This window comes from Pezoporus occidentalis, unplaced genomic scaffold, assembly GCF_034315485.1.
Source record: "Pezoporus occidentalis ecotype Australia unplaced genomic scaffold, CSIRO_AGI_Poc_V1 ctg54, whole genome shotgun sequence".
In the NCBI taxonomy this organism is placed as follows: Eukaryota; Metazoa; Chordata; class Aves; order Psittaciformes; family Psittacidae; genus Pezoporus; species Pezoporus occidentalis.
The window spans coordinates 768,109-786,008 of record NW_026915877.1 but is presented as its reverse complement, the minus strand read 5'-3'; the positions used below and the strand labels follow the sequence as shown (position 1 = coordinate 786,008).

The 17,900-nt window shown below is 38.8% G+C and overlaps 1 protein-coding gene across 3 annotated transcripts in view; it reads right to left on the bottom strand.

Moving 5' to 3' along the window:
• KYNU (kynureninase) overlaps positions 1 to 17,651 on the bottom strand; it is a 57,720-nt gene extending 40,069 nt beyond the window's left edge. Inside the window, exons 1-4 of one of the 3 annotated variants that reach the window (XM_062637721.1) lie at positions 17,489 to 17,651; positions 11,480 to 11,669; positions 6,897 to 7,017; positions 165 to 247 (exon numbers count right to left, since the gene is read on the bottom strand). In XM_062637721.1, coding sequence (XP_062493705.1) covers positions 165 to 247; positions 6,897 to 7,017; positions 11,480 to 11,648 — 373 coding nt within the window. In that variant the 5' untranslated portion in view covers positions 11,649 to 11,669; positions 17,489 to 17,651. Of the gene's footprint in view, positions 1 to 164; positions 248 to 6,896; positions 7,018 to 11,479; positions 11,670 to 17,347; positions 17,371 to 17,488 lie in introns of those variants that run through there. The other 2 variants (XM_062637719.1, XM_062637720.1) reach the window with 2 other exon arrangements.
• Between the last annotated feature and the right edge of the window lie 249 nt (positions 17,652 to 17,900).

Sequence of the window (17,900 nt, the reverse complement as noted above, 5' to 3'; positions counted from 1 at the left end):
AAGTAAAGTGTTACTCCATGCACAAGGCACTTAGGAAAACTACTTTAAAACAACGGAATGCAAGGAACTAATTTCTGGTTACAGAGTTTCAGGACTTTCAGTCTGAAAAGAACCCAAATTGGTTTCCTTGTCCAGAGAGAGTTTCTCCAGCAGTTCACACCTACCAACCAGTTCAGCCATCAGGTCCAGGATGCACTCATCTGCCAAAACCCATGGGCGCTGACCATTGAAATGACCATGAACACCTCTGAAAAGGAAGAGGCAAATGATGAAAACATGCTGTGGATCAGTTCTAAGAAACGCACCTGATTTGGAGACCCTACCTTTGGAGGAGGGAGGAGGAGGAGACTCACCTAAGCTGAGCACAGCACTTTCATCTTGCCACTAAAGATCACAGGAAATGTAATTAATTTGTTGGTTTCTGACAGGTTTTTGGCTGCTTGAAAACTATTTTTGCCCAAAGAATTCCTCTAGAAATCCACCAAAATTAAAGATGATAACTTTTTCACAAGTCCCCTTGAAGTTGCTGTGCGAGTACAAGATTACTTCGAGAATGGTCATACCAGGAGAGGACATGGTGGTGACCAGTGCAGGACGGCACCCTGCTAACTCCAGCTCATATAAACCACAGAGAGCAAAGATCACCCTGCAGTTTCCCCACCTGCATTTCTACCTGAACATTGTATCATACAGAGAATGGTAGGCTGGAATACTGCCTTACTCCAGATGGAGGTATTTCTTGTCAGAAACAATTTCTGTCCTCCTGAATCTCCTGTCTGAACTCACCCTTCTGCATAAACCAGCAGGTACTTAATGCATATGCAGGGGAAGTACCTGCCCAAACAGAGCTGCTTGCTAAGCCTTATTGCTTATCTTCTCCCTGCCAAACTGTTCTAGATCTAAGTGTCCATAAAGCTTTTGAGTTTGACAGAGAGCGTTTAAAAACTTAATTCTGCAAACTGTTCCTGTCTACAGTGAATCACAGAGTCACCTTAAACCTGAATACATCACTACTCCAAAATGACAGATATGTGCATGTGGTTCTGGATTAAGTGCTCTGAACTAATTTTTGCTTCAACTGTGACAGAGAAGTAAACTCCTAAGATAGCCATCATGCATATATAAATCAAAAGTTGTAAAGATGCTTGAACATGCAGGATGAAGCATACAGATTTAAATGCAAATGAAGGCAGACTGAGAAAAGTAATAATGCTGCTAATCCAGGGGAACATTGCTCTGGGCTCCCATCTCACACTGGATGATTTTCGTATTTGCTGAGCACCACAGGGTACTAGTGGAGTCAGAAATACCAGGCTGCATGCGGGTTGAGGCAAACCAAATATGAAGCAGTTTCAAAACAGGGTCAAAACCAGTAGAAAACTGGGTAGAGAGCAAATAAGAAGCTCTAAGAGCTGTGATAAGAGAAAAAAACAAACAAACAAACAAACAAAACTTCTCCTCCTAAAAAAAAAAAAGGGAAAAAAAAAGAAAACCAAACTAATAATAAATCTTCTAAAGAAGAATAGGCCCACAATGTTCACTCAAAATCATTAGAGGACATCTGGCAGATTAAGACATGAGAAAGGAGGGTGTATGAGACACATTTAAAATATTAGTTTTCCCTATCCACCTTGTACTTTCCTCTCCCAGGTAGCATTTCATTCTGTCTCCCTCACAAATTACCTGAATATTTCATAGTCAGACCCTTTCTGACTGACTAGGGTCTAATTCACACCTCCTAGGGATATTTCCAAAAGAACAGCAGTCCTAGTCCTAAAGAACAGAGGAACTGCTCCAAAAAGCACAATTTGTCTTAACCACTTCATACCTCTCATCCTTGCAAAATACCATTAGTTTAGGTCAGCAGCTGAAGAAGGGCACAGGTACAACTGAACAGCTCTTACAGATAAAATAACTTCCCTATGTTCAAAAAGTCCAGCACCATACAGATGACCCTATGTTCAACAAGTCCAGCACCATACAGATGACAAGGAGGATGCCAAACCCTAATATGGATAAGGTCACGGTACACTAGCTGACTGTTTCTCCCTGTTTTAGAATTGCTCTCTGATGAGACTTTGATAGCAGAAAGCGGGCAGTATGAAATAGCACTCATTTACAAGAACATTACACAGATGAGGAATAAAGGCAGTAGGTGGGTAGGAGAGAAAACGTGGTAAGGGGCAGGATTAGTGATAAAAGTTCCTCCCTTTTATAAGCTATAACACAGCTGTGCTCCCTAAAGACAGTCATATATATTTCACAAACAGCAAGACATTTATTGCTAATTTCCCTTCTTATTCTTAACTGTAATATAGTGATCAAGGGACTTGGGATAATACAGACTGTTAAATTAAAAAATAAAAAAAATAAAAAAACCCACAAAGATTTTCTGTGGTTGCCAGCCCAAAGGGATCTGTATTTCTGAAAGAGGATACCAAACATAATAAGATGGGAAAAAGAAGCCCTAACTACCTATGGGATTATCTTTCATTAACATTCTCTGATTTTATAGCCATTAGTGTCCTTCTAATGGGAATTTACTAATGAAAGCTCATTCTACCAGCACACAGAATTAACAAAATTTCATAACGAATTTCCAAGTTATTGTGAAAACAGATATGATACATTGGCTATGAGAATATCTTATTTTAAGAAGAAAACATGCAAATTTAAGTATATTGAAAGAAGGAAGAGCCAGCATTTATTGTCATTCATATTCATATTATTATTATAACACAGCTTACAGCCTGCTTCCCTCTTGATGGCCAATATACATTCCAAGAGACAAAAATTATTGCAGCTAAAATGGTAGTTAAAGGCATATTCTTGGACACTTTTTTTATTTTAATCACATGAAACTCTGTAGACTTTGCTGACGGCACAATACATCATATTACACTTAGGTTGTAAAATTCTATTCTCTGCCTCAGAGAATTTATATCTCTGTATATTATGCCACCCCTCTCTCAGCTCTGGTAGGCAATGGGGGTAATAATCTTTAAGGACACAACTGCAGCACTTCTGGCATTCCCCTCAGACACAGACAGCCTATGTCTCACTTTGTTTCTACTGCACCCTAGGTAGCAAGAGAGATTTGAATCAAGGTACCCAAATTAATGAATACAAAATGTGGCCCATCAAATCATAAAACTTCATACAAACAGAACTGTTTATTAAGCTACTGTCACAGTTTTTCACTTTCCAAATTAATTTATAGTCGGTTACTACTTTTTTTTTTTTTTTCAGTTTGGCAAGGAATCACAATGCCACATTTTACTCACTGTTGATTTAAAGCTCGCTAGGGGAGCTAGAAACACATTTTCTGATATGATCCCAAAGTTTCAAAGGTGGTGAGAAAAGGGATTTAAATTAATTGCCAGCTTCAGAAATCTTCTGTGCTCATCCAAATCTTGTTCAAGTGGAAATTTTATTCTTGCTTCTTTGCCAAAACTGAGGCAAGGTATTTAATAAGCCAACACAGACTTTTAAAGTTTGACCATGGTTTCAAGCAAAGAAACAGAAAAAAGAAAGGAAGATAATATCCAAAGAAAAAAGAACTTTTTGAAGCAGTAGATAGAAGGCAAACCTAAAAATCTCAGGGTATTAAACCAGGCATTTACAGCTCTGACATACAGCCTGATGAAAGGTACAATGCAGAGATGACTTCTGCAGAATGGCAGAAGTGGGCTTGTCAAACAGAACATAACCAAGCCCCACCAGCTGCACTCCTGTTTGCAGGGCTGTTATATCTTGCAGGATTAATTCAGCAGATAGAACCAAAGATGACTTTCAACTCTGTGAAAACAGTCTTTGTTGCCTCAGATGTTATTATAAAGCCTTCCACAGACTTGAAGGTTTTGTCTACCGTGTTCACATCAGAAGCTTGTAGCCAGATTGCTTCAGTGCTTAAAAGCATATATATAAATATTTTGTTCTAGCCTCAATTTATTAATTCCTAGTTTATACTTATTGTGCCAGCATGTTATTTCACATAAGTGGCTCCTTCCCTCCCCCCCAGAAGGTTTACCCCTTAACACATTGACAGAGATCATTTTTCCTTTCAGTCTTATTTTTGCTCAGCTAAACAACTCTAATCCTCAAGGTTTCCACACAGCAGGTTCTCCACTCCACAATCACCCCAATAGCCCCTCACAAGGGCATAACAACCAGCTATGACAGACTCCCTTCTGTTTAATAGTCCACTTTAATGAGTTATTCAATGTAAGATACATTGCCCACTGAAGCAAGTATGTTTGCATGCAATAATGATTCTATAAAATACATTAAACAATTCTGGTGGGGGAAAGGCAAAACAGGACACTGCAAAGCACCTATAGGCCTTTCTCCACCCAAGCAAGTCACTTGAACTTTGGTCTTTTAGATCTAAAAAAAAAAAGAAAAAAAAGAAAAAAAAAAAGAAAAGGATTAAGAATACCAAACCAGAAAATATATGTGAGGACGATGATGTAAGAGAAGAAAGCTATAGTCCACCATTTAAAGCTGGGCCCAGGTAGAAGGGGCAGTAGTGAATTGTAAGAGGGAATAAAAGAAATGCATGAGAAGGCCTTTTTCTCTCCAGGCCTTTCCCTAATTAATTGCCATCACTACACAGAGCTGAATCTACAAGCTTCCCTGCCCTTGACCACAGCTACTGCATATTCTTCTTTTTCACTCTCACCATTAATTAGAAGCAGCAAAAACTGCTTAAATAGACTAGTAGCTATTTCGGATGAGTCCCAAGACACAAAAACCAGAAAATGCAATAAACCAATTTATAAGAAAGCCAGAATCTCTATCATTGCTGACTTGAAGGATGCACCTCATTTGCATGCAATTTCTTAGACTTTCACTACTTATTTATCTAAACCACAGGCAGTAAATTCCACACTGCCAACACATGAGCCATTGAACATGCTTCTGCTGATAACAGCTACTACCTTAGACTAGATTTTGCTAAGCTGTTCTTGGTACCTGGAATAAAAGTACTCATTTCTACATCTCCAAACACCTGTTCCTTTGGAGTCCCCAGCATCCTATCTTGCTCTGCTCAAATTAGGCTTGACTTTACCCTGACTTTCTCAGTTGATTAGATGCACCTGCAACTAGCTGAATATTTGTTCCAGGGGGTTTTTTATTTCAATTTCTGTTTGTCTTGTGTTTTGAGTCTGTTTGGTTAGGGGTTTTGTTTGTTTTTAAACTGCCTGATTTATTCTAGGTAAGGTGTTTGGGGCCAAGCTGTATTTTTTATCAAACAACGTTTCTATATTTGCTTCCTCTTTTCTGATGGCTTGAAGTCATGTTCAGCCATACTTCCCCCTTAGATACAGCTACTGGAGGCACTTTTGATCTTCTGGAGAAATACGATGCCTACCTTTTTCTTTTGTTTTTTTTTTTAATCACTGAGAAAAAAAAAAAAAAAATCCTTTCCTGTAGCAAAGACAAACACAAGAATGGAAGTGAACCAGTGAAAAGGTGGAATGAAGGAGCTGAAATATGTTTGCACTCCAACTGCATCATTAACAGCTAAGAGCACTGACTTTCACCTTTTGAAAGAGCTCACCTGTTTCCTTACTAAAGTAGGTTAACCAGACAGGAATGGGCAGGATTGCAATTTTTTCAAAAGACTGGACAAACTGCAGCACCATGCTGAATGAATAACCAGGAAGAACAATTACTTCCCAAAGTTCATATTCATTCTCAACTGTCTCACTTATAAGAATACAAGTAAAAAACAGGAAACAGTGAACTATTTTTATTAACCCACAGTGTTCATATATTATATGTGAAAGAGCAGCTACAGAGCATTCATATTTACATTGTGAAGCCCTCATCTAGACCATTTCTACTGAAACAAGGCTGCCTAGTTAGCAGAATTAGTTTTTCCCTCTTCTGCCTTCCCATATTTCCTCTGCTCTCTCACCATGAAACCGCATCTGTTTCACACATATAATGTACCCTATGAAAGTGTTTGTCTCTCTCCCAGCTCACTCATTCATCTGGATGTCATTTTCCTTTCCCATCTTCAGCTCCATGGTTTTTATTTATCTTTTTCTTTACTCATCCCTGCACCAGGTGCTCAAGCAGGTACTGGGCACCTCAAAGCACAAACTCTAGGGAAACCAAGTATAATAATAATTTAAAAAAAAAAACCACCAAAAAACACACACTTTTTTTTCCTCCCTGTATATTAAAAGCTTCCCACTTCCTATGATGCCTATGCCCCTTTCCTGCAATGCTGAAAGTTTTCTCTCCTTTGTCCTCCTGTCTCTCTTACATCGTGTCTGTTTGGCAGAGCTTGTTGCAAACCACTCAGTTCCTCTCCAGGATGTTACTGAGAAGACAGGCTTGCTTTCTAAATAAAATGAAGTTGTCAGGTAGAGACCCCGTTTAAGAGGAGCCAAAAACCTGCCAGCACTGGTAGTAACACCACCTGCGTGAGGTGCTATACCAATGGACTGCCCATCGCAAGGCCTGCAGAGTGAATCACATGCAGTTAAAAATACTAATTAGAAAATCATGGGGTCTGAAACTGAATCATATTCATTAGCAAGCAGCAGCAACCAAATGAGTTTGTATCTTGTGTATAAGCACATGTAGCAATTGGATGGGGATGGTTAATCTGTGCAAGTCCCCCAGATGAGCCAAAGCAGAGCATTTATGCGCAGCACAGGTTATAGCAGCTGGAAGTTTCTCTTTGTCTGTTTTATGGCTCATACCTTTACAAGGAGACATAAATAGTGCTAGGGAAACACCGAACATGTTTTACTGCTGGGCTGTAGTGGTTTTAACACACTATTCTTCTATTCACACATTTCCAAGGCAGATCCCAAAATAAAAAGAAGTGCTCATTTGAAGCATGGGTTAGTACCTCTCATATTCCATGGTGTACTCACATTCGAGCCCACTTGTCCAGTTCTTCATCCAAGTAAGTTTTCACTTGTCTTGGCTGGAGCCCAAGAGAATTCCCAGCAAAGTATATGCAGCTTTCCTCTCCATTCACCAGGCCCAGATCGGCTGTGGAGGGAAATCACAGAAATAACACACACAGGGGTGTGAGCACAGGAGGGACAGCACGTGTCCACATGCACACGTGTGCCACCACCCAGAGTTCTACCCACTCCACGTGTCCCTGGGACTTCATGGTCCTCATGTGAACTGAAGTGCCACATCCTGACCTTCCTCCATAGAGACCACTCAGGTGACCCTGCAAAAGGATTTAAGGAGGAGGACAACTGGGCAATTTGCAAGAAATTATTCCCCTCATCCTTCTGCAGTTTTCGGCTGAGTCCACTTGCACCTGTTCTGGAGCTAACCTGAGTTCAGGCAGCATCAAATCCCCAGGTCTCCTGGGGCTGCTTGAGAAGCAGCCTCTGGCACTGATTTTGTCAGGTCTGTAACAAACGGTGAATGAATAAGGAGCATTTTCCTGAACACTTTTCTTCCATCATCATTGCATTCCTACACTGGGTTGTGAAATTACTTGAATTTTGCATTTAATAATATGCATTTTTAAATAAATTGCATTAATTTATGCAATTTAATAATTTGCATAAAAGGTAAATCTGTGTCTTTCACGTAAGTTCTCCCTGCGTGATTAAATCACTATTTAGAAAAATGTAGTCATTGCACAGAATATTTCAAGGCAATATCAGAAGTTCTTGTCTTGTCAGCATATATTGTGGGCTGCACTTCATGTCATCATCATTACCTGAGGAGGAGGAGGAAATCTATGTTGACAAATCCTTTCAATGATTAGGAGAAAAGCAAGGCCTTAGAAATTCATAAATACTAGCCCTAGTGAGATTCTGAACAATCTAATTACCCCATGGCATCATCTATCAATACAAACATTGTCTTTTTCTATTATTTCTCATGTTAGAGATTCTTGGAGGGACAAGTGATGATGACCTACTAGAAGCAGCAATTAATTTGCATTCATCTATACCTATGCTTACAATACCCCAAAAGCTAACAGTAATATTTTCTGTAAATATAATTGATATACCTCAGAAGAAAGAGCAAATTAATGTACATGTTAAGATATATGCTAGAAATGAATATAAGGTTGCATTTATGTCTGAAAATTTTATGTTAGGACTGCAGAAAAATAAAATGGATGCTTGGAAAAGATTTCTTACTATCTTTTGCATTAACAATTGCCAACTTACTGAACTTCACCAGAAACACTTTTTCCAGAAGTATAGACAACTTGGGTAATTTCTTAATTAAAGATTTTGAAGCTTTTAAAAAGCATAAGTCAGAGAGCAATTTCAACCTAATCTGTTTTACAGATGCTATGTCTGTTTTTCATTTCTATTCTAATATGAATGAAAACAGAGAGGCATAAATATTATTCATGTTCCTAGATCGGTTCTATTAGCAGTTCTTCTATGAAAAAACACAATAAAACTATCTCATTGGGAACAGACAGAAGGGTCTTGGCTCAAGTATTTGGAGCTTAATCTCACAAATACTCTTTTTGCTCCAATTAAGCATTAAAACAAGTAAGGAATTATAAAAAAGTTATCTTTTCTTGCACCAGTCCTCTCCACAGGATCACTGTTGGAGAGATACAGTACTGCAACTTTGATAAAGTGTATTTTTCTGCTTATATGCCTGCTACATTGGATATGCTTTTTTCACATTATCAACTCTATATAGGGCTGTACTCTTTTTCATGAAATAAAGTTTAATTTCCTCTTTCTAACATTGTTAAAAGACTCATTTTGGACCACTGCTGCTTTCCAAACTAGGCTTGTTTTTAGCAGCATTTTTGTCATTTCACAGCTTCTCCTGACCAGCACATTTTTGTGCTCCAACATTTCCCTGGTCACTGTGATATTCTTTACAGTAACATATTTGTTGTATAAAGACTAGCACTTGTCTTTCCCCAAATTACTTTACCCTTACTTCTTACAGTATTGACCCTTTTTTTTTTTTGGAGGAGCTGTGATTGAATATTTCAATATAAATTGCAGGTCAAATAGGAAATAAGCACAACTCATGAAATAAAGACTAGTGTAAAACAAACAGGAGATAATTATTGAAATATGTCCTTAGAGTAGCCTGAATTAAAAAAAAAAAAAAAACAAAAAACAAAAAATTAACAATAATTTACATTAAGATTAAATACATTATACATTATTTTCACACCTACTCAGATTTGCGCAAACTGGTCAAATCTAATGGCATACATTGTTGTGCATACTGATTATACCCATTTGTCTACACTAAAGAGGTATTTCTACGATTTCTAGAAAAAGCAAGTTTATTTTCAGAAATATTCAGTCAAAAAAAAAAAAAAGGAAAAAAATCAATGTCTTTACTATCCAGAAAGGAAGAACTAAATCTGCTTATACATATGCATGTCCTATCCTTTGCTGAAGGATAAAAGACCACTTCTGTCACAACTTCCTATACCCCATCTCAAGCCCTCCAAACAAGAAGTCAGATTTATACAGGTAACCACTTCCTTTAACTATCTCTTCAGGGAAATATAGCTCAACACTTCCACACCGGGGTATCTTTTTATTCCCAAGAAATACAAATGATGCTCTATTCATTTACAAGCTGACAAAGCACAAGCCATAGCCTTAATCAGATTGGTGATTTGGTGCCCAACTGCCATCATCCAGTCATTCTTACCTCCGTCCTTCAATGTATGAGAGAATATTAAAAAGACTTTGTTGTCAGCTTGGAGAAGAGAGAGGAGATCCAAACATTTCTCTAAATCTTCTACTGTCATCTTTTCTTATTTTGTCACCTGAGCCTTGTCCCTCATGCTTGCACAGAAAAACCTCAAAGATTTGCCACGGAGTTAGTCTGCTCGTGGTTTCCACTTGATTGATACAATAAATAAACAGCTGTGACAGTTTGTAAGTTAATAACGAAATTAAACTCTTATGATGACTTTCTAAATATTTTTATGTACACCATCTTACAGTTCTTTCCTATGGATATTCTTGTCTGCTGCTTGTAAGGCCACATTTTAAAAACTTATTGTAATGTTTTATGTAAATATATAAAGAATATTTGATGGCTAATATCTGTAATGACATTTATCTTCAGAAGCATGTTGTCTAGCTCCTGTGCTCAGATAAATGTCATAGGAGATCTGTCTCTATGGTATAGACACAATGTAAATACGTATATATTTACCCTCCTGATGTTTTTCAGCAGGGAAGCTGCTCCTGATGAGCCAAAGCACAGAAAAGAAAGACAGGGGAAAATGAGGAGGAATAAACCCCCTCATTTTGGGAACACAGGAATGGTAGGTTCTGCATGCTGTTTGACTGGTACTACTTTGTAGACTGTTTACCTTCACTGAAACTTACATACCCATATTCTCCACACTAACCATTATAGCAACTGTAGGGAAAAACAAACAAACAAGCAAACAAAAAACCCCCTACAAAACATCATCAGTCTTTGGATCTAAATATTATAGAAATTGAAAAACAATAATGGAGGTTGAAAGGAAATAATTAAAAACTGTCACAGAGGTATCACATAGCTTTTGCTCCCCATGTATTTGACACATGACCTGAAAGTAAACCCAGACAAGACTTGGAAAGCAGGAGAATAGCCATGCCGGCTCCGTAGGTGGGTGCTCCCACTGGGTTTCCCTGCATGGTTTTGGCCAGACACAGCAGCACCAGATACAAAAAAAAACCCATGGAAACTTTCTGTACTTTTGCTGGGCTGGGGATGCTAAACCAAAGCAAACGCTTCCCTCCCATAATGCCAGCCATCCCATGCACCCCTCCTGCCCGCATAACACACCCAGGCATGAAACAGGCTCCTTGAAACAACTGACAGATAAGGAATAAAGCAGAAAAAAAATTCAAGAATCACTTTGCATGGCTACATTGAATAAATGTGCAGTTATCTACTTGCAGGCAATCATGAGGAAAGTGGGAAAGATCTTCAAATAAAAGGGTTTATTATGAATTATTTGCTCAGATCAGTTATTCGTTCTGAGGCCCAGTCTTCTATTTGGCCTCAGGACAAAAATCAGCAATAAGGCATAAATGTTAATATATGTATCATCTCTTTCATTAACTTAAAAAATATAAGTAGGTAGATAACACCAAACTATATTATATGAAGGAAGCAACTGCTCTGAACTATTGTAAGCAACATTGCCATTTCAAACCATTAAATAGAAATGCTTCTGCCTATAATTTTCAATCAGCCACCATATTGTTCAAAGCAGCTGACTGACAGCATAAGCACCATGTAAGTACCATATCCTCGCATTTTATTCAGGAAGGAAATGAGAGCATAAAGCTTTTGGTGCTAGAATAAGTTGATGGATTGATTTAGCAACACCAGGGACATACTGTGCTCAGATATGACTGCAATTGCCCAATTATCTCATAAGTGACAATGATTTCCAAAGATTTGTGATAAACACATGCTAAAGATGTGAAACCCCACCCTTTCCCCCCACTTCCTTTCTAATTATAATTCTCACTTGGAGGCAGATCCTTGACTTTTGGGATACAGAAACATTCACGAAGATGCTTTAACTCATCTTCTTCATCTAAGTGAAAAGCAAGTTTCTTGTCTGCAGGACTGCATCCTAGCCGCAAGGCAGTTTGTTCTAAAATGGTTGCTGGTAACACAGGAGAAGATGAATCCATTTTCAGGTCATTCAATTTCACCTTAAAATGAAAAATGCCACAGTTTAGCTTCTGCAGTATGCATATTCACAAGTGGCTGATAAACAGCCACTAAGGCCACATTGTTCAAGACCAAAATTTACTTGATTTAAAGCTTTTAAAAAGGGAAGTATTTGAATAATGGTAAAACTGATCAATTCAAGTATTACCAAAGCAACATATTGCTGTAACCCCCAAACACCTTTTTTTTTTTTTTGTAGACACAATGCTCTTCCCCTTATAAGCTATATCAGCAGCTTCTGAGTTCTCCCACCAGACCGACAGCAGTTACAAGCACTAAAATGTCATTCACAATTTTGAGATCTCAAAGCCAGAGACAGTATTATTGTTTTTGCAGTCTCTGCTCCTGAAAATAGCAGGTGCAAACTACACTGAAGGTGTTTCCAGGCTGTGTAACGTTCAGCCTCTTCCAACTTTTCTGCCTTAAAAAATAGGAGGATGTATTTGTGTACAGCCGTGCTCAGGTACAAGGGCAGGATACACATGACAGACAGAGACATCACTACAAATGTAGATTTCAAGACCAGAACCTTTAATTAATATTTCCTTCTAGCTATACCAAATATCCTGGTGCTTTAGCTGTTTGTCTTGGGGAAGAAGTCAAGCTGCACACATGACAGATCATAGGTTCTAAGAGGATATCCAAAACTAACTGCAAAATTTACAAGCTCATTGATCTTGATATGAAATGGAGTTATGTACCTGTAATGCTCAGAGACATACACCATGATGTTCAAGATAGCACTGGTGCACTTGACTTTACAAATATATTGGCAAAGAAAATTTATGACATGTGCTCTGCACTTCAGGGCAAAACTTTGCCAGTGCTGCCTGCTGCGTCCTGTTGCAGAAGGAAGGGGTTCATTGAGGTGCTCGTTGGTTGGCCCAGTTTAGGAAACTGTATAGTTAGACAACAATCCCTGCCTTTCAAACATCCCCAAGAGTTTTGGTACAATAGAAAAATGTTATCATATAGGCCGAAATAGGGCAGATTAGCACATAATATGCAGCTCAGAGCCACCAGAGAATATGGCTTTTTCCCTCTGCTTGAGAAAGAAAACTTTTAAGTACATAACCTCCGTAAGTACCAGCTATCTTTTCTTAAAGACAGGAGTATACTACAGATAGTTATCCAGGAAGCTATGGATAGAACACGGACAATTATGTGGGTTGTAGCCAACTGAGCATTACATTCATTGTCACTTAACCTAGCTTGTTTTTTTTTTGTAGAAGAGGGATTCTTAGAATGAGTGTGATGGCATATTCCGTTTGCTTTGTTTGTTTGTTTGTTTGTTGTAAAACCTTTATGATACATTTGTCTTAATTATTTCACAATGAATCCATAAATGCAGATTAGAGTTTTTTAATCAAAATTTTTATGCCAACCTCTCAAGACCACCTAGGAGAGCTTCACTGATACATAATGGAAGGACAACAGTTGGCATTGAAATATAAAGCCTTAGCAAGCACATCCTCATTAGTATCAATTGAACCAAACCTGTTTAGCCAAACAGCCAGCATGGTGCTAGTTACCTGGTTCAGTTTTTTATCATTTAGTTTACGATAAGAACGTTTTCTTTTTCCTCTGCAAACTCAGTATCTTACACAGTAGCAGTTTTTCCTTTCCCACTAGCAGAGTTAAAAAAAAAATAAAAACAAACAAACAAAAAAGCCAGTTGAGCTCTTTAAGACCACAGTTTTCATTTAGCTAATGTTCACCTTTCCTGGGAGTTACTGGAGATATTCTATTTTTGTGCTGTCTCCACACAGGTTTTTCACACCTTCTTATTGTCACCAAATTTATCATTCCCACTCATTCATCCTAATCATCCCTTAGCTGGTAAAAAGGAAAATAAAACTGCAAAAAATACTTGAAAAAAGATATCTTAACATCTTGTTTCTCAGAGTGCTTTTCAAGGTTTCTAAGAGGCAGAGGGCTGCACCCAGACAAGCAGTTGGGTGTGATGCTAAAGTGCCTGAGCTGGCTGGAATCAACACATGCTAGGGTCATGGACACTACAGCCATCACTGATACAGGCACATGGTTATAATGTAAAGACACTGTAAGATAACTTCAGTTTCACTTCTTCAAATTACCAATTTTAAGAACCCATGAGCTTAATAAGTAAATCAGGGTTTCTTTTCAAGAAATCTTGAAATAGGAACTTGGAAAGTAAAACTACTTTTTGTTTCCAAGGCCTTATTTCTTTGATTTACAATACTAGCATGGGCATTCTGATTAAAGCTTGTCCACTACATACTCACACAATCAAGATATAGTCCTCTATTTTTAATAATGAAAATTTAACGAAAATTATGGCATCAATCCTTGGAGAAGGGGCTGGAATTCAAGTCTCGCTGTCTTCTTCCAGATAAAAGGACCACACAGTAGTCTGTGCAGTCTTTTCTATATAGGCAGAAAACCCTTCCCACCTGAGCTAATGTCTTTTTTTGCTCCCCAGTGACATAGCTCCTGAAATACAAGGAGTCATCCTGAAGTAAGAGGAGTCATCCTTTAACCTCTCTAAGCATATAGCTCACTTGAGTTAGGAATATTTGTTCAGTGATGCTCACTTCCCCTAGTCCCTAAGAGAGAGACCAGGCAGTGCTGATACTCCTATCACTCATGTTGTCTCCTGTACACAGCCTATGAGGAAGGCTTGGGATCCTCTAATGTTTATCTCCTGGGGTCCACACAGGCAATGCCAGCTAATTCCCCTGTAATTTATGATCAGGAGGTGGGGTATAAGGGTGCTTGAAGGACAGTTTGGTTCTGTACACCAGATCAATCTCATCTGGTCAGTAGATTCTCTGCTTACACCATGTGAACAGAGCACAGCATCCTAATATTTGTCTTACTATTCACAATTTTTCAGTAATGACACAAAGTTATTACAGTGGATTTATGACTGTCATATTCCAGGTCATCCACTGACCTGTCTGGCAAGCATAGATGGGTTCTGTTTCCATTTGAGGCCTGACCCAAACCCCAGTGAAGTCAGTAGGTGTCTCTATTATAGACAAAACCTTCTGGGTCAGGCTTTTGGTTCCCTGTCATTGCTGTAGTTTGCTGCATCTGATCAATGACTTACATTTACTGTGATTCTTATTTATATTAAATTTTGACAGCAAATATAATAACAAATACAAAAATCTAGAAGCCAAAAATGATTAAGTGCTCAGAGGTATCTGATTTAATACAAACATTATGAAATAAGATAAAACTACTAAAATAAAATCAATCAAAATCCTATTGAGGAATGAAATCCCAGAGATCCAATTCTGAGACCAGAATAAGAAAATATTTTTGCCTTCGAATGGGAATTAGGCTTCACAGAGAGGGAATACTGAAATTGCTTGGGTTTTTAGATTTTTTTTTTTTTCTGACTTTGTTGGATTTTTAATTGCTGAAGAAGAGAGTCCCATGAGATAATTTTACAGTAGTTCATGAGACATTTGTTGGTTTCTACATGTAGAGGAAATACATTTGTATAAGAACAGCACACCTTTATTCTATCCAATTATCTTCATTTAGCCAAAAGCTATATTCTGTATCCTCTTCAAATTAAAATTCAGACCCATCAGTCTAAAATGTAATTCCCACCTTGAGAATCATAGAATTATAGAGTGCTTAGGGTTAGGGTTGGAAAGGACCTTAAGAGCATCTAGTTACAACACCCCTGCCAAAGGCAGGGATGCCTCCCACTGGGCCATGTCACCCAAGGCTCTTCCCAACCTGGCCCTGAACACTGCCAGGGATGGAGCATTTACCACTTCTTTGGACAGTCTGTTCCACTGCCTCACCACCCTCACAGTAAAGAACTCCTTCCTTATATCTAACCCGAACTTCCCTTGTTTAAGTTTAAACCCATTTCCCCTTGTCCTATTGCTACAGTCCCTGATAAAGAGAACCTCTGGTATCCTTGTAGGCCCCCTTCAGGTACTGGAAGGCTGCTATGAGGTCTCCATGCAGCCTTCTATTCTCCAGGCTGAGCAGCCCCAATTTTCTCAGCCTGTCTTCATATAGGAGGTGCTTATCATCCTCGCGGCCCTTATCATCCCCCTGATCATCCTCGTGGCCCTCCTCTGGAGTTGTTCCAACAGTTCCATGTCCTTCTTATGCTGAGGACACCAGAAGTGTAGTCTCACAGAGGTAAGGCTGACTGGTCTGTAGTTCCCTGGGTCTTCCATTTTCCCCTTCTTGAAAATGGGGGTTATATTTCCCTTTTTCCAGTTGTCAAGAACTTCATCTGACTGCCACGAGTTTTCAAATATGATGGACAGTGGCTTAGCAGTTTCATTCACCAGCTCCCTCAGGACCTGCAGATGGATTTCATCAGATCCCCTGGACTTGTGCATTCAGGTTCTTAGGTTCTTGCACCTGAACATCTCCTACAGTGAACCTCAGGTCTTAGTCTCATAGTCCCTGCATCTGCCTTCCAAGTCTTGAGGGGCTTGGCTAGAGCACTTACCTCTGAAGACTGAGGCAAAGAATTCATTGAGAACCTCAGCCTTCTCCAAATCCAGGGTAGCCAGTTCTCCCATTTCCTTCCAGAGAGGGCCCATGCTATTTCTAATCTGTTTTTTGTGAGAAACATACCTATAGAAGCCTTTCCTGATAATTGCTGATATCTTTGAAGTCCCTGGCCAGACTCAATTCTAACTGGGCCTTAGCTTTCCTGACCTGATCCCTAGCTTCCTGGACAACATCCCTGTTATTCTTCCCAGGCCACCTGTCCTCACTTCCACTTTCTATAAGCTTCATTTTTCCTTCTGAGATTCCTCAGCTGCTCCTTATCCATCCATGAAGGTCTCCTGGCCTTACCCCATTTCCTTCTTGTTGGGATGAAAAACTCCTGAGCTTGGAGCAGGTAATCCTTGAATATCGGCCATCAGCCCTGCCCTCCAGGGCTATATCCCATGGAACCTTACTGAGAAGGTTCCTGAAGAGGCCAAAGTCTGCTCTCTTTAAGTCCAGGGCAGCGAGTTTGCTGTGTGCTCTTCTCACTGTCCTGAGGATCTCGAACTTGACCATCTCATGATCCCTGCAGCTAAGGCTGCCCTGGGGCATCAAATAAACACTACTCCTTATCAGGATTTTTTTTAGACAACTTAGAGTAGAAATAGTCACAATTTTAAGTGAAATGACTTGCCTTCACCACTCACTCTAAAAAAAAAAAAAAAAGCATTCAGGTGGTTTTTTTCTTCCTTTCCTTGAAACTTTATTACACTTTGTGATATAATATAGATGACGAAGTCAGCTTTTTTCTGTTTTACTTTGCTCTTTTAACTCTTACAGAGAATTTTCCTGTTCGGCATACTGATACAATGTAAAGAATTCACCAATGTCTGTTGGCAATCTTTCGTTTTCAGAAAGACCACATGCAATTTAAATTAAGGAAACAGTCATTGCTGAATATTTTATGGGCAGATACCAGCCTCACTGCTTCATCTCCCATTTTAAAACTATAAAAGACAATAGGTGAGCATTAGTCAGACACAAGTGACAAATATCCTGTTTTGTCCTTTATGCATAATTTACTGACTGAACAGAAAAACAGGTGTGAATATTAGCAAGCCATCTTACCAAAGTTACACAAGAAGGTCCATTAGGCTTAATTATAAGACTGATAATTTGTCCTACTTTTAGATCCACTTACTACATTTCTATAAATCTACCCCTCTGTCTATAACTGTATATTGATGTCTGTTAAAAAAAAAAAAAACAAAACTGAGAAAACTGTGAAGTCCCCTTGCCCCCCCTTTAACATTTTCTTTAAATATTCCAAGATGTTACTTACAGTCTTTCTAGCCAGAATAGTGATGATAATGAATCCCTGACTAAAAAGCTGTATCAATATCCTCAGAGCAAATGTCCAACGTCCTGCACTTTTTGCCCTCCAACAGTTGTTTAACAGGTTGCTAAATGCAGCTCAGCCGACAAACCTTTGATATTTTCAGGTTAGTGTCCAAATGAACTCTTTGGAAGGAAAACTGGTGGTGTGCACATGTGTAAGCATACAAGTTTGCAGTACAGGTCCATGCTGTCAAAATCTACCCACTGAAAGCACTAATAACACTCTGAATTGGAGTTGCTTTAAAAACCAAAGGAAAACCACAGAAATGCACAGCACACGAGGGCTGATTCTCCTTCCCATCTTCACAAAGACAAAATTTCTTTCATGGGCACAATTTTGCAGAAGAAAGTTCCTA